Genomic DNA, 23,032 nt, shown 5'->3' with positions numbered 1-23,032 from the left:
GGATGACGACGATGTTCCTGCCCTCGGAGGGGCTCTCAGCTGAATGAGAAGACACAACCACAAGGAAAAACCAGAAATCGGGTTAGTTAAGTGTGAGAGTTCATGCGCAGAAGAGTTAGGGGAGCTGAGAAAAAGGACCTATGTTACTCACTGAAGAACTAAGGGGGAAAGGCGGAACAGGAAATCACACACAAGCCTCGAAGAACCAAACCCCAGAGTGACCCCAAGGTGTACGGTGCGCTCTCCACACTGGAGCCTTGGGTCCCTGGAGCCACCTCCCATGCTCACGGCATGATGATTATGTCACTGCATCTGCTTGTCCACACAAAAGATGATGCTGAGCACCCAAGAGCCAAGCACAGTACTAAGGCCCACCTCCTGCGTCTTTCCTGGCTTCCCTCTAATACCCTTTCTTGTCTCTCCCTAGGCTTCTCCCTTACTTTGCCCAAATGCTCTCTAATATTATCCAGAATCAGGAAAATGCCAAAAAGGGCCTAAGTGTCCTCTCTACCCCTTCATAGAATTCCCATCGGCCTCCAACTGTCAGAGAAAGCCTCTGTCTTCCACTCGTAGCAGCAAAGTCTTGATGACAACAGATTCTTTCAAATAAAGACAAGTACAGACAGAAACAATGTCAGGAGTGACGCTCAAAGGAATAAAGACACCCACTAAGTGTAGGGTGGGAAAAGATGAATATTCAGGTGAAGACAACATCCGTATTAGAAAATCAGCCAATGTTTAATGATGGAGTGAAAGATGCCTTCACGGGGCTGGCAGGAGCAGCGATGATAACAGACCGCACATTGTCATTTCACCTCGCTTTGGATCACAGCCCTAAAATCAAAGGAGAAAGCTAGAGAGGTGCTGGCTTTTAAGCTAGTGAAAAATTTGAGATGACAAAGAGTTGCTGTTTCCAAGGCAGTCTTCCTATACAATTGAAGAGACAGCCCATGCCACAGCGGCCTGGGAGACTTGGGGTGATCGGGCTCCCATCTCAAGTGCCAGCCTGGGTTCCAAGGATGTCACTGCTTAGGGAGACTGGAGTGAGTCCAGGGAAGCCTACTACCAAGAGCTCAGGATGAGCCCAGGGTCCTCAGTGTCCCCCTAGTGACGTCTCTTTTGGGTGCTAACTCACACATGTGACTAGTAATTATCGAACACCTACTACCAAGCAGGAACTGTAAGAGGTGCTGAGGATAAAGTGACAAACCAAAGGAAGGGCTTTGCTCTCAATGAGCCTCTGTTCTGGCTAGCACAGTGGTTGTCACCCAGGAGCACACAATAACGTTGGGTTTCTCATTCAGGTCTGGAGTGGGGCCTAGAATTTATGTTTCCAATAACTTCCCAGGTAATGCTGATACTGCTTTCCCGCAGAGAACCAATGTCCTAGAGAAAAGGACACCAAGAGGAATAATCATTTGGGAATTACGAGCATTGGAAGGTAGTCAAGAGTCTCCCTCCTGGTTCTGCGAGCAGTCTGGCCTGCCCCAGCACCTGTAGTCCATGGAGCCCAGGCTGTGGCAGTGGCTCTCAGCTCTGCCTGCCCTTTGGAGGCTTGTAGCTAGCTCCCCACATAACTGCCACATGGTAAGTCAGTGGGCTTCCCGCTTGTGTGTCCCCGTCTGGTCTTGGGGTATCTATTTCCCTCTGTTCCAGGTCATGCCAGGATGTCAAAAGCTGAAGCTTCAATTCTGAGTATCATCCAAGTTTGCCATAAAAATACAAGAGAGGATTCCCAAAGCTACAGAATGAAGGCTTTTTACAATATCAATTCAACCCTTGTAAATTTAATCCAGGGTTATTTGTTGCACCAAAATCTCTTTACTGTGATGTATGACTTAGTTACTGGGGTTATCACAGCCGTATCCTAAAGTTGCATAGTACATAAAACATTTCAGTTAACAATGCGGGAAGGTTAACTCCCCCAGATAACCTGCAATCACAAGGGCTAGTCCAGATGACATCCCTCTGTCAGCTTCCTCCAACTATTGATGGTTCAATCAGTTTGTTTTGAAGGTAAAGTACAACAAAAGGGCAGTAAACTTATTCAGACTGTCAACAAGGGCTATTGGGAATGGGGCTTGCAGGTAAGTAATTCTGGGTGTTTTAAGGCTATTATCAAACAGCAATGGTTGAAGGAAGAGACAGCTACTAATAACACAGAAGGCAGCCGTCATAAACCACTTTATGGCAGAAACCTCCATCTATAAATCCTGCGACACCCGGAGACAGCTTCAGATTTATAAAACTGCTTGTTAAGCCAGGGCACTGCTTAATGAAAAGAGATCCGTCTAAGTTCTCAGTCTCACGTCCCTGGCTTCAGAGGGCAGCTACAATTTTACTGACCTTCTCAAGGTGGCCAGGGGGAAGCCCCCCCCCCCCCCCGTAGGGGTGGTCAGAGTCACTCCCGGCTGTGAAAGGGGAGCTGAGGTTATCAAAAGGACAGCAGGGACCTGGGCAGGTGTTTACACATCCACTTAGCTCTGTTTGGAAACAGATCTCCTGAAAAAGTAAGAGACCAGCACCCAGAGCTTTCCAGGTTTTCTCTCTCCAGACAGTGTTTCATTTTCTTAAAAGACTGTTGTAAGGACAGAGCTAAAAGTGGTAGGAGGACAAAAGGAACAACCCATGGGCTTTTATTTTTTAATCATCAGGATCAATATTTTTTTTTTCTGCTTGAATCCCAGTGCTCTGGCATTTCTCCTCTAGACCTCAAAGGCAGCGGAGGATGTTCTTTCCTCCTGCCCACAACTCTTATCCCAGGGAACTGGCTGCTCCCCAGTATAATAGGGTACAAGCCACAGAAGAGCCAGGCTCAGGCTGAGTCTCCGTGATGTGCTGGTGGGGTTGGCTACCATGTCTCTTTCTCTGAGGACCTGGTCAAGAAATACCAAGCTTCCAGTTCCTAAGGAAGCTGAGCCATGCATGGGACACCAGAATTTATTCTACTCTTTCCGCTTGTGGCATTGTATGCTTCGCTGTGTTATTTCTCACCATCTCTGTGCTTCTATCTGTGGAAAGCAGGAAGCATGGTACAAGCTACTGAGGCCCTTCCTGGCATTGCCCCAGGAGGCAGCCGTGGGTGGGCCATGCAATATTTTCAGTCCTTCTCAAAGCTTAGCAGAACAGGGCAATCCTGCTAACAAAACACCCCACTTCTTGGCTATTCACTGGATTATATCCACTCTGTTTGGTAACACAGGATACCTCCCGCTGATCAGAAGTACTGATCAACTGCTAAATATGTCCAATTAAGGAGGGGGAAAAGCAGTGTGGTTTACACGCAGCTTATTGGAGAAACCAAGGCTTTTAAAGTTCGGGGGTCATAATTAGAAAAAAAGGAAGATAATTTGGAGATAACAGGTCAAAAGAAAGAGCCCAAGTTTTGAGTCTGGAGGACCTTGGCTTGGTCTCTGCTGCCTTCCTGAGCCTTAGTTTCTCCATCTATTCAACAAAATTGATGGTGTGGACCAAATGACGCTAAGCCTCCTTCCAATTCTACCTTGCCTAAGTCCTCTGAGCCTCAAGGTTGATTTGCAAAAAAAACCATTTCCACCTTGTTCCTTCTTGTTACACCGATTTCCTTGTGCAACCACCCCCACACCTCCAGGTAGCAGAGAAGGGTGAGAAAAAGCCAATAAAGACTGGGGCGCCATGAACAAACACGGGGTGGGGGGTGGAAGAGCTCCAGATGCTCAGAGAGATGACAATGCTCTCACTCTAATGAGCCGGGTGAGCTCACCTACAGCATTAATGAATGCCTGGAAACTGGCAAAGGCCAGCTGATTTTCCTCACAGTTCACGGGCAGCATGTTTGAAGTCTCTGTGCAAACAATACACCCACAGGACAGTCCAAGGCCCTCTGCAGAGGGTAACCGGCAATTACTCTGTGGGCTCCTGTCACTTTGATCTCTGGGTCGTGACCTTTGCTTTCTTGTGATCTTCAAAGCCCACATTGTAGATTAGCTGGAGCATGCTAGCTGGGTTATGTAAGTCACAAGTTTTACAGCTCCTATTGGGTGGGAAATAGCGGCAGCCCAGGCGGCCGCACTGCGGAGGGTCCCTCCCTCTCTGCCCTAAGCTGAGTGTTACAGATGCTGGGCAGGCCCGGCCTTGTTGCCTACCAGGAAACAAAGGAAGGGTGTCACGTTTTAAATAATTTAGAGTTGCGAGGAACAGAGACCTAGTGCAGTGGCGGGAAGGAGGAGAGGCCAGCCAGAGATTGGAGTAGCAGGAGAGAGCTCATAGAAGGGGCTTCTGTGATGGGGGACGCTATGAGCATAGAAGCCCAGCTCCCTTATTGGAAAGGTGAAGTCCAGCATTTGTGGATCACTGTTGACCTTCAGAGCATTATTGTTGCTGCAGAAAAAAGAGGAAGTGGACTACAAAAGAAGACAAGCAATAGACCACTCTGAGCACCCATGTTTTCCAGACTTGATTCATTCTTCTGGCCAGTGTTGAGGTCTACAGGAGGCCAGAAGGGTTTCTAAGTAGCATGGCAAGCCTTGCATGGTCAGCCTCTCCATGCTCAAACCCTGAAGGCTGCCATCACCTCCATTCAATGTTCTTCCTTAAACAGCAGCAGTGCATCCCCACAGCAAGGCACAGGTAGGGTCAGGCTCCTGTGATGATGTGGCCATGCACATTGCTGAGCCATGAAACCTGCTGAGTAGCAAAGGGAACTCCAGGCACAGTTCTGCTCTTGCCCCAGCAGGCCAGGACTCTACTCAACAACTCTGTAGTATGTTCATGCTCACATAGAAATTTAATGAGCCTGTTTTACTGTGGGGACATGTGCCAAGAAAATCCAACAGGATACAAAGGGGGTAAGCGAGAGAGCCAAAGGGGTGGGTGTGGGGGACAGGAGAAACGACTCAGAAAAACCCAGAGCATCTGTGGTGCCATTGCCAATAGCTACATAAATCTAGTCACTTCCCATTTCTGGTCCAGTGGTTGGCCACAGCATGACCTAAAACTGGGCTGACCTCTTTGAAATCAGCATCTCCCATGGAAACGAAACAAGAGACGCACTTGTTTTGATGTATGGCTGTGTGACATATTATAAATATTACATCACATAACTACAGAGGATGCCAATCAATAAGAAATTTTTTTAGACAGCACTAAATGAACCATGGGTTCTTGCTTCTGAATCCACCCCTTTAAGGCTCCTACTATTGCTTAAATGATTAATAGAAGACATATTGTCAGAAAATGTACTTAAAGTGAAAAACAGTAAACTGTAGAAATATCATTCATTTTTTAAGCAATTTTCTAGTGAAAATGTCACATAAATTTACATGGAGGCTCCACTCTTAGGCTCTGGGTAACAGCTAGGAAGAAGGCAGACCTCATACTTTGTGGATGAAGGGTTGGAAAAATATTTTACCAAAAGCAAAAAAATAAAAAAAAAAATAAAGAGCTGTAGTTCTGTGGATAAACACAAATGCCACAGGAACTCTGAATTCAAAAGTCATATTGTGAAACCTTAAAATTTCTCAGGGGCAAATGAAGCAAAAATCCCAGGCTAATAAATCAGAGCTGCTTACAGACCACAGACTAGAACTGCATCATGCATACATTTGTTGGGTTTTCTTTTCTAAATACAAGGGTCAGTGCTTATCAAATCAACAGTAAAGCATAAAAATAAATAAATGAATGAATAAAGAATGTAAACGCGCTGGGGAATCAATCTACCATTCCACTGCACAACCATGCTGCACGGTAAATGTGTGAAAGTGTAACCAAGCAGACACGCATCTCACATTCCCTCTGCCGTTCTTAGTCGCTGCTTCTCTCAGAGCATAAGCATCTTGCTGCTGTGGTGGGTGACAGGAATTTTCTAAGGTAATTTGGCAGAGATGTGCCTTTGGGTGCATGCAAGCTCTAGGATCCGGCCTCACGCAGCAGCCTGGCCATCTGTGTACCAGCAAACCACCTTCCCAGCTCCTTCCCTCACATGCTTATAGAGAAGCAGGCCTCAGATGTGGAGGACGGGCTTGGAGGATGACTTGGATGACTCAGAGGCCTTCTGGGCCAGGATCCACGTTGTTCTTCCTATTTTAAAGGTGCCACTGCTCAGCTGGACGTCATACAAGTTCTTCCTAACTGGCCTCTTGCACTATGGTACAAACCACAGAAAGGCCTTACAACATAGGGCAAGGCCCATCAAACTACAACCCAGGGGTTGAGTCTAGCTGCCTATTTTGCAAATAAAGTTTTATTGGAACAGAGCTAAGCCCACTCATTTACAAATAATTCATGGCTACTTCTCACTGTATGAGCAGAGCTGATTCACTGTGGTAGAGCCCAAGTGACTCGCAGAGCCTAAAATATTCATTATTTGGCCCTTTTTTACAAAATTTGTCAACCCCTGACCTAGAACATTCAACAGCTTTTCATATTTCTTGGGTTTTGTGACCTCAAAGAGGGAAAGAATGCCTTGAAGTTTCCAAAAGTGAGTTTAACATTGTTACAGGAAGACCTTTGATACCAGTATAAAGTATGTAGCCCACAGTATAATATCATCCCCTCAAAATGAGGTACTTCCTTTTCTCCCACCATATAGCCACTCACCTGTATCTCTTGTAGTCTTCCTCATCTTTTTCCAAGCTGACCAACTCATTGGGGCAAGCCACATTACCCAGCAAGCTGAGGTACTCCAGAGCCGGTGTCACTTCTGCCAGGTGATCAAGCAGATACTCCAAATCAGTGATGTGGCCAAAGTTAAGGATCTTAGCCCAGGGAGACAAAAGGTTTAGAGGTGATCCATAGCCCGCATGTGACAGGCACTGCCCAGCAGCTGACATGGTTAGTGTGCTTCTGTGCAGTGGCAGTGTAGGAGCTGAATCAACTTAGCTGTGGGCACAGGGCATTCTAGCTTCTCATCCCCTTCACTAGAAACACACACTTTTCTCTGGACAGGTTAGGCACAACCCACACTTGATGGAGAATAAATACACTTAATTGTTTTTTGAACTCTTTTCTGTCCTCTGTAGTTTTTAATTTTTAAAAATTTCTTTTTGTATTTGGCACAGGGTCTGCAGAGTCTATAGGGTCTCACTATATAGACTGGACTTGTAGTGATCCTCCTGTTTTCAGCCTCCCAAGTACTGGGATTACAGGTGTGTGCCACCAAGCCCAGTCTCAATCACTGTCTCAGTGTGTCCCAGGGGCAGGGCAGGCATGGCACACCTGAAATCGAACTCCAGCCACTGAGCTCTGCCTAGCTTTAGCCCACTGAGCTACCTGGCTGGCCCTTTGTAGTTTTTAATTATAAACAGATAGACTCCTCATAATGAAACATTTTTAGTGCAAATGCATAGTTTATTTTTTCTAGTAGTGGTAACTAGAAATTATCTTTAAAGGCCTCACTAGAAGTATACTCTCCTTTTGTCTTAGTAGGAGGAGTTCATCCATGAAACCAATGGGAATGGTTCAGATGTAAATGGGGACTGGCTGCCTCTTACGATCTGAGATCCTGCACAGGAGTAATGGAAGGTTCAGTGACCTTGCTGGTGCCGGTATAGCATTGGACTGGGAACAAAAGAAAACACAGATAGGAAGCAAGAGTGATGTGAGCAAATTACTATATAGGTCTTGTCTACTGGACAGGTCACAGTGCATTTCCTGGGACTCAATCATAATCTACTATTCAGTGAAGAAGAGAATGAAAGACAGAAGACAGAGGTGGGAAAGACCATCCATGAGCCATGTCTTACTGGGCTCCACTCTCTACTCAAGACAAGCACTGAGATTCCAACCCAAATATGCAAGAGTCATAGATACATGGAATCACAGGGACTGCAAAGGATTAAGTCATCTTATTCTCCTATTGGCTTTGCACTAAGCTCCAAATATATAAACTCCTGAATTAAGTCGCAGGCAATGTGATGCATATGTAGGCCATGAGTGGAAGTCATGATTACCAGAAGCAGGTGACAGAATGAGTCAGCCAGTGTCAACAAGTTCTTGCCAGGGAGTGGCAGCAGCATATAGTGGGATAAGATATAGAGAGAGGGAGTAAAAGACTCTGAGTGGTTTCTAGAAATGTCATTCACTTGGATCCAGGAAAACAAAGTAAAATCAAAGAGTTCCTTTTACCTCAGGGCTTTATGTAGCCTTGGCATTTTACCCAGATTTTCTTATGCTTGGTTTTACTTTGCCAGAGAAGAATGGACTCCAAATCCAAAGTTTTTCTAAATCTAGTCCCTAACCTATTTGCTAAGGGGTTACTCCAAGATAGCACATTTCATGTAGGACAACCATAATGGGTTGTTTTTTTTTAATCCTCTGAGATTGGCTCTTTCTCTAAACTTCATCCAGACACCCAACTGAATCACTTGGGGCTCAGAGACGATAAGGCTTTTTTCTCCTTTATGAGACGAGCCATCAAGCACTGAAGCTCGCGTGTCCTCCTCGCGTCCTTTATTCACCAAGCTATGTTTCTACAAGCACTTTTCCCACAACACACTCTGACTCCATCAGCTATCAGAATAAAAACTTTGTATCCTGGGTGGGAGCAAGAAGAAAATGAGAAGCAGCAGAGGAGAAGCAAGGGAAGGAAAAGTCTCACAAAACAGCTCACCCACTGATGGCCTCCGTGTGCCAATATCCTTTGGTCTTCCTCAGCAGAGAAAAGCAGACCCTGAAGTTTCAAAATCTTTTACAAATAACATCCAGGGGTGGACACAATGAAACTCTGGAGTAAGTATGATTGGAAGAGAAATTCATGTAGGAGAGGAGAGAGGAGGTCTTGGCAGGGAGTTAGGCCAGAAGTATAGGGGGTAGATAGATAGCCAGGAATCAAAACGTCAACATATTTCATCATGAAAACAAACAGTAAGTGCTTTTTAAATCAAGCCTTCATGATCATACTAGTTAAGAAAGATCATTTAAATTTAACCAGTTAAGATGACAGCGAATGATTCCCAGGAAAAGTCAGCTTTTCTAGAATGTTCTATCTTTGTATGCTTTGCAGTCATTTCTACATTGAAGAAAAGTCAATAAAAGGGTCCTGTCACCACTTTTCCAGTGCTATACTAAAACTCAACCAGGGTCACTTCAGCAGGACCTGTGCTTCAGAGTGCCTTCTCCAAAATTTTCAAAGTCACCAACCCGTATCCAGCACTGGCCAGGGTCCCACAGTATCATCTGTGCGGATTACACTGTGCCTACATCTGAATGTGTAGGCCTCAGTCCCAGGCCTGGTTTCACTGCTTTAGGTTTCATTCTAATCTTCTATCCTACCCATGGAACCCATACAATGCTCCAGAGAGCATTAGGACTCATGCCTATCAGGTCATCATAAAGTCCTAAGGCCGACCATTCCAGGAGGGGCAGACAGGCAAGCAGATGGTCAACACAGGATTTCTTTTGTGGGATTCCAAGAAACTGGGCTGACAAAACAGCCTGACCATACTGATTTGAAATAGTTACAACTATGTATGTAGTTTAGGGGTTCAAATGACCTAGGGGAAGTTGTCTCTACTATGGATGGAAAAGTTGGACTAAAACCTACTTCCCTCTTAAGGTAACACCTTAAAGCTTTGTTTTTTCATCTACTGCATGAAAATTGGAATATGCAGTAATATAACGCAAAACCAGCACAACTTTGAAGTTGAGAAAACATTGAGCAATTGACTTGGATTAAAATTCTAGTCTTTTCTCAATAGCATGCTACCATCCATCTGGAAGTAGGCTGACTTCTTATGAATTTCTGTATGTATTGATTTAACATAAAGTTAGTAAGATTTATGTGTAAGGGGATCCTTCCTTATACAGGCCTTTCCAAGGTCTTGACAAAGGCCTTACTTATAGAATCACATGCTTATATATTTTCATACAATTTTCAAAACTTGTTTAACCCCATTTGGTAAAGATCACCGCCTCTCTCCATCACATTTATCCTTGAGTTGGGTGACAACAGAAATGGCTGTGGGAATCCTGGTGATCTGGCACAGGGAAATATTGTAGAAGTAAAAGTTCATTATGATTCAGTGGAGTGTAACTTTATGGTTTGCAGTTGCTTCTGTATCTTGTTAAACTATTATAAAAGCATGAGTAAGAATGGCTTACCATAATATCTCACTAACCACAACATGGACACTAACAATCAAAGACCAACATAAAACTGGTAATATAATGGTTAACAAGCTCTTCAACTTGAAGAGTATTTAAGGTGCTGTTTACCCATGTTCATACCTCTAGAGATGTTCTAACATCTTGTACAGCTCACATGTGAAAGAAATATGTGAGATTTTCTCCAAATCTAATAATGCCAACAGTTTTTCTAATAACTTAGTAATGAAATTACCAGGCAGTGGTTGTGTTACCACGTCTCGCTGCTATAATGAAATACTTGAGACAATCAAATATCCAAGAAAAACGATGATTCTGGCTCACAGTTCTACAGGCTCAAACTGAGACGAGGTAGACCCATTGCTTTGGGCCCCTAGTGGGAAACAGCATGTGTATTGGAACAAAGTGTTCATCTCATGAACTCAGAACCAAAAGGAGAGAAAGGAAGAAGCATTGGCCCCACAATCCCTTTTGATTTCACACCTCTAATGACATAAGACCCAGATCTTAAATATTGTACCACTACCAAGAGTCGATCCGCTTCTAAGCCCAAGTTGTTAATACACAGGCCTTTACGGGACACTTACCCAAACCACGGCACTCGTGAAACAGGTACATCTCTACGCTATTAAAAACTAAAAATCAATGTTCAATCAACTACGCTAAAACAATTAGCTTTCCATTCTTGCTACAGAAACTATGATGATAACACTGAATTATAATGATGAAGCTCTAAGAATATACGGTGGGGGAAAAGTAGGAAAACAGTTCTGATACAGGCATATGTGATATAAAAAGATCACTTCTTTTATAAGTATTTTGACATCCATGGTACTTATCAGCTTTTTTTTTAAGTTTGCTTTGATATTTCATTTCAAATAAACTTTCTTTTCATTCCAAATTCTGTATTCATAATTAGGTAGTCTTTGTCTTTAAGAGGCCTCCCACAAATTATTTAAGTTTCACACTCTGAAAAAGTTGGATGTGGCCCCAAGCTGAAAGTCATGGGGGAGCAGAGCATCCAAATGCCCTGGTCATGAGATTTCTTGGGCAAAGGACCTGTTGGCCTCTAGAAGCCTTAGCTACCTAGTACCAATGAAGCCAAGGGCCTGCTGGGAGTCTGCCCTACTCAGGATATTTTGTGTAGCAGAAGTTTTATTGCTCTCAGCCTTTCAACAAGCTCTAAATGATAAAGCAGGCTGATCCAAGTGGTGTCCCGGATCCACACCAGACAGGAAGCCCCAGCACCTCCTCCCACATGCTCTGGACCAGCCCTTCATCTCTGCATTGATTCTACCACCAGAACATGAAACAAGAGAAGGAGTTTTAATTGGCTTCTCAGTCTCCTGGGTCAGCAAGGACAAACACAGCCCTGTCTTGCCTGATTGCAAGTTGAGATAGAACTTGTCACATTCCTTTTTGTCAAGTTGCATGGAAAATTAAGCAGAGGCAATCAATGGAGGAAACTCGGTGCTGTCTCTGGTTAACCAAGACCACAGCAGTAGCGATGGATTCAGGACTTCTCCTAAGGGTCCCTTTTCTTGCTTTAAAAAAATATATAACGTGAAGCTCCCTGGCATGGTTTCAACTCTCTCCAGCTGGATTTTTGGCACACACCTGGTTTCCCTCACCAAGCCTTCTCTGGAGAACCTGGCGTTCCGATTTTTGTCAGCATCGTCTATAGAAAATTGCCATGCTGGAACCCAGCTGTCATGGCGAAGCTTGCCAATGGAGATTTTCTGTGGAGGGTCCAGGATCAAAGCAACATCTTGTTTTGAAAGTTGGGAGTGGGAGGGAGGAGGGCAAAGTCCTGCTGTGTGTGTTCAGTTGCACAGGTCCAAAGCAGTCTCCCAGGTGAGAATAGGTACATACTCCCCTCAGAGTTCAGCTCTATGTCAAAAGGCAGCTTCTAGAACCACCGGAGATATTTTAATGAGAGCTAATCCCAGGATGAGATTTTTGAAATGCTAAATATATAGTACAATGGCATCTCCTATTGACCTACGTCCATGTCAGAACATTATCACGTCTAAGCAACCAGAATGGAAATAGGTTAAAGGCCACATAGCCAACAGATGGTAGGTCTAGATTTAAATCTAGGTCCTAAAGAAATTGCATTACTATGGGAGAAAGTGGCTCCTAATTTCCTAACACAAAAAGGGAGGGAGTTAAAACACCAGAGCAGAAAGGGAACGTTCTATGTTTCTGAGAAAGACCACAATGTGTTGTCAGCCAGATGTGCTCTGTTCCTCAGATACTTCCAATTTGGGCCTATTTTTTTTTAAAGCATTGAGGTTTTAGCTAACAGTCAAATGTGCGAAGTAATGGTGAAGTCTTTTATGTTAACAAAATGATTTCCCCTGTAAATCTCTCAGCAATACTCTGAAGTGGAAATATTACATTACACATTTTATAAAGAAACTGAAGCCCTTGACAAGGCACAGAGACTTCCCCAAGACAACAGTAAACTGCTGTCAGAACACAGGTTCAGCTCCTGACCCTGTGCTGTGGTCTCCTCACCTGAATACCCATAATACATACTGTTCTTCCTGTTAATGCTACAGTTCACAGTCATTGCCTCTTCAGAGCACATGCTGAAGCAAACAGCGAGACAGAAATAAATAGAAGGGTGATTTCAAAGGAAGTTAGTTTATCCCCAAAAGAGAAGGTGAAGGAGAATCATTTGATCATATAAAGGCTAAATATCCACACTTTCTAGAATTTTTAGTTGGTCCAATAGTGGGGGTTGAGTGTTCAGACTTAATATGGTAGAGTCTGTTAGCAAATATCTTACCCCTCACATGACTATGACTATGGTGGATGAGAGAATGAGAATATGGTGGTGCTGGTGGGTTAAGTCCATGGCTAGTGAGTACCTGGCTCCTCTAAAGGAACCAGAGGAAGGAGGGAGAGCTAGCTGCAAAGCAAAGGATGAAGATGTTCTCTGAGACAAGTGAGTTTTCAGATACTCCAGGGCAGGATGGCAAATCTGAATGAACGCAAGCAGAGTAAAGGGCTGCTAGAACACAGATGGGAGGTCAAGCAGGAGGCAGGCAGATGGGAGGGGAGGTGCTGCCTGGTGAATTCAGAAGACATCTGCCACATGCTGCTGAGCTTGGGCTCTGGAATCTCTTTCATGAGCAGACCCCGGGGCCCCAGCTGGGAGCAGGCCACATTGGGGCAGACACAGGCAGCTGACTCCTCCCGCACCGCAATCTCTCTGCTGTGCAGTGATCACTCTCCTTTCAGTTTCAGGGCCTCAGGCTGTGGGTCAGCAAACCTGGGTTCTAGACTCCAGCTCACCCCTGGCAATCCATACGACTTCTAAAAGCTCACATGCTGCTAGCTTTTCTGCAGAAAAATGAGAAGAAATATTCATTAATTATACCAACTCAGAGAATGATATTGGGGTAATATGGAACTATAAAAGTCCTTAAAATTCAACTGGGATCACATCAGATACATTCCCATAATCCTCTAGGATAATAACAACAACACTATTCTCACACTAACACTGCAGTTTCCATGTGACTGGTATCTCATATTGGCGAGCTACTTAGAATAGCCCTCAAAACTCCCTCTGGGGTGGGTACTATTATTGTCCGAATTTGCAGAGGAAATGAAAACACAGAAATGTGAAATATCTTCTCTGAAGTCATGCAGCAAGTGGTGGGCTGCACCCAGGGAGTCCGGCCTCAGAACTTGGTCTAAACCAAGATGTGTAATTTCCTTTTGCAAAAGGATAAAACAAGGCAATCACCCTTGTTCCCAGAGTCTAGTCACATGGTACACTAGAGCAAACATATTTAACTGTGAGTAAAACCAAAATGGAAAAATCTAGATATACAAGGCAGATAAATTAGGCAGGGTAAATAACCACTCTACAGATGCCAAGACCAAAAAAACTAAAAAAAAAAACTAAAAAAAAAAAAACAACTCCACAAAAGAACTTGATTTTAAAACAAGTTATTAACAAATTGTCTAATGCATTGCAAGATTCCAGTTAAAACTGGAATAAAAGAGGTAATACCCTTTTAGTTACTTGGTTATAGAGTTCTATTTATAATAGAAATGACACAAAATGTTAAGGAGACAGGAGGCCATGGCCTGCGCCATAGGACTGAGCTGTGCCTCTTTACACCCATATCGGTGTGGCTTTCTCCCCACGTGTGCTCTATATTTGGTATGTGACTTGCTTTCACGATACAAGTGAGTTTCAAAATACTTGTACGTTGGGGCTGAGATCCTAGAGCACTCCTCGGTCAGGACATGGCTTATGTAACTTGATAACCCCTAGACATGTGGGAGAGGCCACCTTGGCTCATACAGCTGCAGCCAAGTCTCAGGTAACTGTGGTTCCATGAGTAACCCAAGGGAAGGCCAGCAGAAGAGGGTTGGGGAATTCAGCTCAGTGATGCAGCACCTGCCTGGCAAGCTTGAGGCCTTGAGTTTGATTCCTGGAACCCAACGGAAAAAAAAAAAGATCATCAGATGAGCCATCCACCTGAGCTCTGGCCAACTGGTGTACTCACAGGGCCATAAACAAACAAAATGTTTACTGTTTTCAGCCTCTGTGTATTGGGATGGACTACTAGACAGAGAGAGCTAGCTAAGAGAGCCCACATCCAAGCCACTCCACAGGGTAGCAAGAGGTCCGTGGAACTTGCTAATTATTGTAGAGTCCAGAGCATTCTCATAGTAAAGCAGGAGAAACACAGGGCTGAGAAGCTGGAGGCAGAAGCATTAGGCTGATAGGATCACAAGTAACATTGCCTGCTCCTACCTACCGATCACTCAGTAACTTCTAGATCAAGCAGACTGGGAAGCTGATCTTCACGATCAGATTAGTGCAATGGAGACGCAGAAAAGAAAGAAGTCACATTGTACCAGACAGAACCAGTCCTCGGCTTCTGCGTCTACCAATAATGAAGTTCGCTTTAATGACACTGGGCTATAGATGATCAGGCTTACAGCTACACAGTGCCTTCTGCCTCACCCGTTCCAGGCCATTCCCAGATAATGCTGCCTCCCCAGCATTATCCTTGTTACAGATCAAAGAAAGTTGAGATGTGGGGCAGAGAATGGACTAGAGCAAAGGCGGAGACAATTTCCCAGAGCTCTGCAGCCCAGAGGCCTACTCAGCTCTGCTGTGAGTGAGATGAGGAGGACACAAACCATCATCCAACCCAACCTGTTGCCTCAAAACAAAGGAGCACAGGCTCTCAGAAGATGACTTCTCCTATGTCACACAGGGAAACCTGAGTAAGCTGGTGCAGGAACCCAGTCCAGAACTCTAATATTGTACAATGATCTGGGACGCAGGGCATGAGCACTGGATCCCAAGTGAGAAATCATATCATCTAAATCCTAGTCTAACAATCCTCTGTCCTTGACTAATTTGAGAATATTGCCCAACTTATCACCTACGACAGCCAAGAAAACCACAGGACACTCTGACTACATGTTTTAAAGTGGTGTCTAGGAAACTTGGTTAGTCAAAGACAGAAGAGGGAAAACTCCACAAACATCCCATGGTGACACAGGCTATGAATTTATTTATAATCCCTCCTTTTCTATTTTTATTCAAGTGTCCATTTTTAATGGCCATTGGAGGCGTAATTACAAGGTCTGAATGCCCCAAGATTTATCCGTTGAAACCCTAGACTTTTTAGAAGTTATTATATCATGGGGTGGGGCCCACATGATGGGATCAGAGCCACAGGAAACACTAGAGAATGCCTTCTCTCTACCACATGAACATACAACATGAGAAAGCCATTACCAAGAATCCAACTATGCTGGCCCTATGATCGCAGACCTCAGCCCTCCAGACTAGGAATATTCATCTCCCATTCCATGACAATCTGTCACAGCAGCAAGAGTCAGCCACTACACTACAGAATGCAAACAATATTAATGTAGGACTTGAAGCACAAACAATGACTAATGAAAGCTGTTGAAAAATCATTCTTAAATGTAGACATAAACATATATGTTCAATTTAACATGCATATCTGTGTTGTTTATAATCTAGGAGAAAATGCCCTGGGCCCCTTGCCATTTCTAATCTATGGCTAGTGAAAATGTGGTTCAACAACCCCACACCTCAAGTGTTCCACCAACAGAAGTGAGCACCTGGACCTCAAGCCTGAGCCACACAGGGGCACGGAGAGCCCTTCGGCTGCACCCACGGAAGAGACACAGTCTGGGGCCTGGCGTCCTATTCGCTGTCTGATGAGAGCGACACCTCTCCTCCTTCCATGGCTATATAAGTAGAGAAACCACTCCCTCCGCCTAGGGCATGGTAAGATTTTGGTACAATACCTAAACCACCCAGCACCTTGGTGCCTAAGGAGTGTCCTCTAAGGAAAGCTAACGAGGATGAGTCATTTGTTCATCCTGCAAGGTTTTGTGGACCTGTGACCTGTGGCCAGGCAGTGTGTGTGTGTGTGTGTGTGTGTGTGTGTGTGTGAGAGAGAGAGAGAGAGAGAGAGACAGAGACAGAGACAGAGACAGACAGACAGAGAGACAGAGAGAGACAGAGACAGAGACAGAGACAGAGAGAGAGAGAGAGAGAGAGACTGAGACAGAGACAGAGACAGAGACAGAGACAGAGACAGAGACAGAGACAGACTGGGAGCAGCCCCTGCCTCACAAGTTGGCATTCTAGAATCTCCTGTTCTGTACTCAGACATGTTATCCATTGCACCACTGGCCCACCTTTTGCAAGTTGGCAATCTAGAGCGTGACAATGCAAAACTGTGCCGGAGTCCTGTGCTGAGTCCACTACTACAACAGAATCCAGAGTGTCGCCTGCTAGACAGGCTGTCATCTACTTCGCAGAAGCTGTATCCCAGGCCGCTCTGTTAGCCCGTCATCGACAGCCTCGGCGCACCTCATCCACTCAAGCTGTCTCACGCCTCATCCTCCCGGCCCTCTCTAGAACTGCTGTTCCCTAGCAAGCACCAGCGCCTTCCAGAAACCTCCAAGAAGGCCCAGCTGGCTTAGCGGCCTGCACTACCCCTTTCTTCCCACCAGAGGTCGCCCTCCCACACAAGCCCAAGGAACCAGGCCAGGCTTCGCCTTTCTGGTAGCAGTGACATTATTTTCTTTCTCTATTTTTATCTATTAAAAAGATTTCTTTCAGCCATAACTTAGATCTCTACACTAAAATGGAGCAACAGGAAGATATAATGGTGCATTTCATTTATGAATGACCTATAATAAATTACTCTGAAGTGTCCCGTGTGTCAGAAGACGGAACGCTTTGTCTGCCTGCTGACTGTATTTCACATACTTTAATTTAGCTGACACATAAAACTCATTTGACGTTTTTCAGGTATTTGTGTGGGGTGCGGTGGGGGTGGCGTGAGGGGACACCGCAGGGCCGGGGCACAGCAGGGCAGGGGGCGGCGAGCAGAGGACAGGATATTCGGTTCTTGTTGAGTGTTAAGGTGTGGAGCCGGGGTAACCCTGGCAACACGAGATCGTCCCCGAGCAAATTGTTGTCCAGGATGAGTTCTTCCAGGCTCCTGAATGCGCGCAGTCCTTCCAGTGACCTGCAATGACAAAGGCAACAGGAAAAATGATCCCGCACTAAATCAGGGAGGCCATTATGAGCCGAAATAAATATTTTAACCTTCCCTTTCAGGACTGGGAATAGTTTGGGCTTGGTGCCTGTCAGCAAAGTGAATGACAAGAATTAGGAGCGGGAGCGGGGGGTGGGGGCGGCGGGGGAGAAGGGGCCTCTGGCACTCACGGCATCCTTCACGCATTGCCAACATGAAGGATGAGGGTCACTTAGTGAGTAGCCAGGATCCAAAACAAAGGGCTTCAGATACGGCCTGCAGGATAAATTTGTCAATGTCTTGTGCCTTCAAGCACCCAGCCTCGGCTGACCCTAACCTCCATTCCCAAGATAAATAACTCTGTCACACTTCACCTTCATTCCCTGGACACAAATTTAAGCTGTCATCCATCATTCCTGCCTAGAAATATCATACCCCTCTTACAATAATAAATATAACTTCAAGTATCATTTCTTAGCCGTTCTCCTCAGTACGGTCGTGGAGGAAACAGCCAGGAAAGCTGTGTTTTTTTGTTTTGTTTTGTTTTTTCTCCTTTCACATCCTTGGACTTTTTTCCTTCACCCACTCTGCCTTTTTTTCCTTCTTCTTCTTCTTCTTCTTTAATAATCACTTAATTTCCCTCTGCCCTGTGTCTCTCTGTCTCTGTGGCTGCCCAGCAGGCAAAGCATCTGCAGGATTACATAATCACTCCAGCCGGAGGGGGCTCGGTTCTTTTCCTTTCATTATTTCTGGTTTTTTTGTTTGTTTGTTTTCAGTTTTGTTTGGGGGAAGAGAGCTGGTAGAATTTCTGCTTCCACGCTTCTGGCCTGAAGTTACTGTTTTAATTTATAGAATGTAGATTTCTCACTTTATGCTTGGGAAAAAAAAAACAGACCATAGAGTGTAGCAATGTTGATGTTCAGACAGTAAATAAAAAAGGCATTGGAGAGGATTAAGTGCCTGGCTTAGGGGAAAAAAATATATCAGAAAGGAGGGAAAACAGTATTGTTTATCCACAGGGCTGGAAGTTAACTCTCGGGCTCCCAGGAGGGGGGAACGCGGGGCCGTGGCGCACAATGGCCCGCCTGGGCACACAGACATTAATTAAAGCAAGCCGCCTGGCCCAGCCGCGCAGGGGTGCACTAGCTCCCCGCTCATTCACCTGCCAGCCCCGCGCGAGGTGCTGAGCTTGCACAGGCTGACAGCTGAGCTCCGACCTTACTGGAGGGAGGGCTCGCGCGGATCCTCGCAGTCTACAAAATGCGACGAACCGGGAAGTCGTCTCCCACACATTTATTCATTTGCTGAGAGCACCTCCGTCGCGGTCGTGTGTGCCTGCGTGGGCCGCGCGCGCGTGGACAGTGGGGTTGTGTGCGTCAGCACCGGAGCGCCTGAGGCACCCAGAGCTGCCCGTGGGACCCTTCCAGGAGGCCTCCGAAAGAGGGAGTCCATCCCTGCGAGGGATAAACCGCACCAGAGCAAGTACGTCTGCAGACTCGCTGGGCCCACAGCCCTCCTGCCTGCCGTTTCTGCAGGCCTGGGGTGGCCCCACCCAGGCCTACTCCCCAGCTTTCCTGCTCCCCAGCCATGGCTGCCAGGCCCGAGTGGCAGGGCCTAGCTGTCCCCATTCCGATGAAGGCTGGTGATGTTTCACTTGCTCCTCCTCTCCTCCTTTCGCTTCTTCCTCGAGGTTCTGGGAGGCAAAGCTCAACTTGCACAGGTCTAGGCAGGGCAGCGTGGGCCTTGCCCTCTGCCCTGCCATCTTGTAGTGTGAACTGGGACACCTGCTGCCGCTCCGCACTCTTTCCAGCTGGCAGGGTCTGACACCCAGAAGACTAACCAGTTGTGAGTGAGGGCTGGATTTTCCTTACATTCCTCCTCGCCTTGATCAACCCAGCACCTGGCCCTGCCCCTGCCCTTGGGGACATGTGCAGGACACAGGCTCGGTCACATTCTCAAGTCCCTTCCTCAGTGGGGGTCAATGAGAGATGCTCACTAACAAAAAAATAACCATTTCTGAGACCCGGCCCCTGTTTGCTGCACAGGGAGAAGCAGAGTGCTGGGCAGGTACGAAGTCCTCTCTGTACCATGAGCCGGGCTCTGGTCACAGGCCGCATCCAAGAGCACATTGTTCCCAAGCAATACTATGCAACATTATACTTTTGTCATGAGATGCAGTGAACAGTTGGCAACTGGCAAGCAGAAGAAAGCTCCCTTCCAAGAATGTTTCAGGGGAGGCAACACACACACACACACACACACACACACACACACACACGGTATGAAGAAGCACAAAATGAAGCCCAGTAGTGCATACTCCACTGAGCCAACTAACCCCTTTTGCAGCCCAGGTTTTGGGGCAGAGCGACACAACAGAATCAGGCCTCAGAGAAGAGAAAGAGAAAGCCACCTCACATGTGGGCACCTCTGGTTTTGCCACATAATGTTATTAACCAGTAAAAAGGGGGCTGCTAATTAGCAAACCTCAGCTTTCACACTGTCCATGCAGTGTGACCTTTGCTTATTTCACCAGCTTGGTGCAGAGCTAAGGACAGGATGGGGCACAGGAAGTGGGGAGCAGAGCCCACAGCAAAGGGGACAGGAGTGGAAAGGAGCCACAGGGTTGGAGTGGCATGGAAGGCCCCATAAACATACATCTGGAAAACAGCTTTACTTTTTAACTTAAAATTATTTTTGTTTTCCAGGAAAAAATAGGAGAAAAAAATTATTGGCAGCAGTCTAGGAGTTCAACCACCGATGTACCAGATGCCTGCGATAGGTAGGCCCTGTTAAATGTAGTGACAAGGCAGAACAGGCTTTCAAGATTCACATAGGTCTCTAGTGTTTAACCAGACGGTGGTGGTTGCCAGTGGGGGAGACAGGACGGCATTGCAATTTCTCTCCTATAACCTTGTACGTGGAAGGCAAAATGCACCCTGACATCAGAGCCCTTGTGGAGAGGGTGACTGTCACCAAAGGTTTGCTCACCAGCTTCCCTGGCAGGGTCTGTGGTGGTGGGGTGGGGACTGGAGAGCTGGAGGGGGGCAGGCAAAGTTGCAACCACCACTGGGCAAAGCTAGCTGGAAGGACCACCAAGGGCAAGCAGGGACCAGTGGGGATGCTCAGTGGCAGTGACTGGCCTGCTTGGAAACCACATGAGTATCACAGGGCTCCTCGCAGGTGCCTGCCTCCCACTCCGCCAGCCAGAGCTGCTACGATCTCACCCACAGGTACCATCTCAGTCACCTCCTTCGCAGGGCTCCCCCAGGAGCCGCAGCGGCTGCTGGGAGAGTCTCGGTGCCTTTCCAAAGTCACATCAGGATGACAAACCATCACAACGCATTCGGCTCCAGTGGATTCAAACAGAGAGAACTTTTAAGTTTCCACTGTAATTAACCCTATCCTCGTTAAGATAATTATGATCAAGCTTCCTGTCACAGTTAATATCCCAGCATCATCGCCCATGGCTCACACTCTGCCCTCATTAGCTTATAAAAACAGCCACGCGAAACAGGCGGCCACAGGCCTGTGTGGTGAGGCCAGTGGTGGGGAGTCCTCGAGGAGGGGACTTGGGCAGGGTCATGGGCACCGCGGGAACTCTAGTGCTCCTGAGCGGGCACACACTCAGCCTCCTTCATTCTTCCCCCTAAAGCCACTACTCACAGGACAAGGGCCAGGCCCCGGGCGGCCTCCGAATCTGCAGCCTCCCTTGTGCCAGCACACTGCAGCCCATAAGCACCACAGGTCACTTCCAGAACCTGGGTCCATCTGTGGCATATGGGCTGGGGTCAGAATTACGTCCCATTTCCTTCAACTCCTACCTACACTAGCCGTGACACTGTGCCCAGCACCAAATAGGGGAACGAGCCGTGGGGACAGCGAGCCACCGACCCTGTGAAAGAAGCGTCTCTCCCTCTGGATCCTTGGGTGAGGACCAAAAATCAAATATCCTCAAAGCAAGCAAGAACACAAGCTCTGCGCTAAGTTCCTATCTTTCTCCCTCCACTCTACCCATCTGAATAGCTATGCATATATTTTTAGCTGAGAAATCAAGGAAGCTGTGAAGATTCTAGGGGCGCCTCACCCCTGTGTCTGATGCCTATCATCCTGGTCAGTCGTGCTGTCATGCAAGGGCTGGCTCTGTCTCTCTGCATGATGTCTCTGTGACCACCACACACCCAGGGAGCTGTTAGACGCACGAGGGACCAGGACTTCTCACCCACGGCCGAGCACTCAGCAGGAGCCCGGGAGAGTCTAATAGAAAAGCAGCCAAGGAAAGTCCGGGGACAGAGCACAGGCTCAGGGCTCAGCCAGTGGCCAGGAGGGCATCTCTGTCCCTACCTTCTTGCATAGGCCAGATGCCTCCCACCTGTCCCTGCAATGCGCTTTCAAGAACAGGAACAGTGACATCAGAAGGCCTGCCCCTGGGACCTAGAGAGTGGGGAAAATATCTAAATATTCCTTATGAGCTGGTAAATGACTACGGCCCTGAGCACCCCTCCCTATGACTGGACCGCTCCCTGCAGGTCCCTAGACCTCTTCGGCATCTCACAACTAAGCAATCCCCATACACCACCAGCCTTACCATTGGGCCCCCAGGGACGCTGCGCTGGCCGGCCTCCATTCACCGTCACCTCTGAGAGTAGAAAGTCATTTGTTCCCATGTCATTTTTATCTGACTCCCACACCTGGCCCATGGCAAGTTGTAGAGAAATATTCCGAGTTCCTGGCGGAAGCTGCTGGACGGGCAGACAGCACAAAGCTAACCGGGAGGTGATGGGCGAGAAGGCAGAGGATCAGTGTGCTGGCGCACGACTGCTCTGTCCCAGCAAGTGGCCAGGGGCAGCCCGGGTGCTCTGATACGCTCTGGATACAAATCCAGGAGAGGCGTCCTGTCCTTCATAAAATTCTTTATACCCTGCTTAGATGGTGAGATGAACAGACAGTAACTATCTGTACCCTACAGATCCGTGAACACAGTGATGCTCTGCATGCGTGTAACATGCACACAAAAACAGGTATATTACGATGCGTAGATTGGCTCTCTATATCTTCCTGACATTCAGGATGTACAGCTGGAGATTTATATACAAATTATAGAGTAGATCAAGTAGTCCCCACTCTAAGTCCATGAACCGGAAGTGAAAGTGTCCATACGCAGGGCGCAGAGGTGGAGAGGCTCCGACTGTAGCGCAGCATGCGTTACCGACACTAAAAGGCGCGCAACCCTGGGCCCCAAGGCAGCCCCTGAGCCCCCACCTGAGCGGTCATCCCTGTGCTGTGGAATATAAAATTCAAGAGCAGCATGAGCCATCTGAATCTAAGACCAATCAAAAACCCTGAAGTTGTTAACTATGCCTAAAGCCTTCGTGCACCACCGCTAA

At 46.7% G+C, this 23,032-nt stretch overlaps 1 protein-coding gene across 9 annotated transcripts in view; it reads right to left on the bottom strand.

Moving 5' to 3' along the window:
- Positions 1-23,032, bottom strand: part of Lrmda (leucine rich melanocyte differentiation associated) — a 1,112,503-nt gene that overhangs the window by 486,353 nt on the left and 603,118 nt on the right. For 8 of the 9 annotated variants that reach the window (XM_023718924.1, XM_004624390.2, XM_023718932.1 and 5 more), the window contains 2 exons: positions 17,513-17,639; positions 6,577-6,716 (listed from right to left, as the gene is read on the bottom strand). In XM_023718924.1, coding sequence (XP_023574692.1) covers positions 6,577-6,716; positions 17,513-17,639 — 267 coding nt within the window. Of the gene's footprint in view, positions 1-6,576; positions 6,717-17,512; positions 17,640-18,870; positions 18,956-23,032 lie in introns of those variants that run through there. The other variant, XM_023718941.1, reaches the window with a different exon arrangement.

The sequence above is a fragment of the Octodon degus genome, unplaced genomic scaffold, assembly GCF_000260255.1.
Source record: "Octodon degus isolate 3935 unplaced genomic scaffold, OctDeg1.0 scaffold00005, whole genome shotgun sequence".
NCBI lineage: Eukaryota > Metazoa > Chordata > Mammalia > Rodentia > Octodontidae > Octodon > Octodon degus.
The sequence above is the reverse complement of the archived record's forward strand: the minus strand, read 5'-3'. Positions and strand labels throughout refer to the sequence as shown.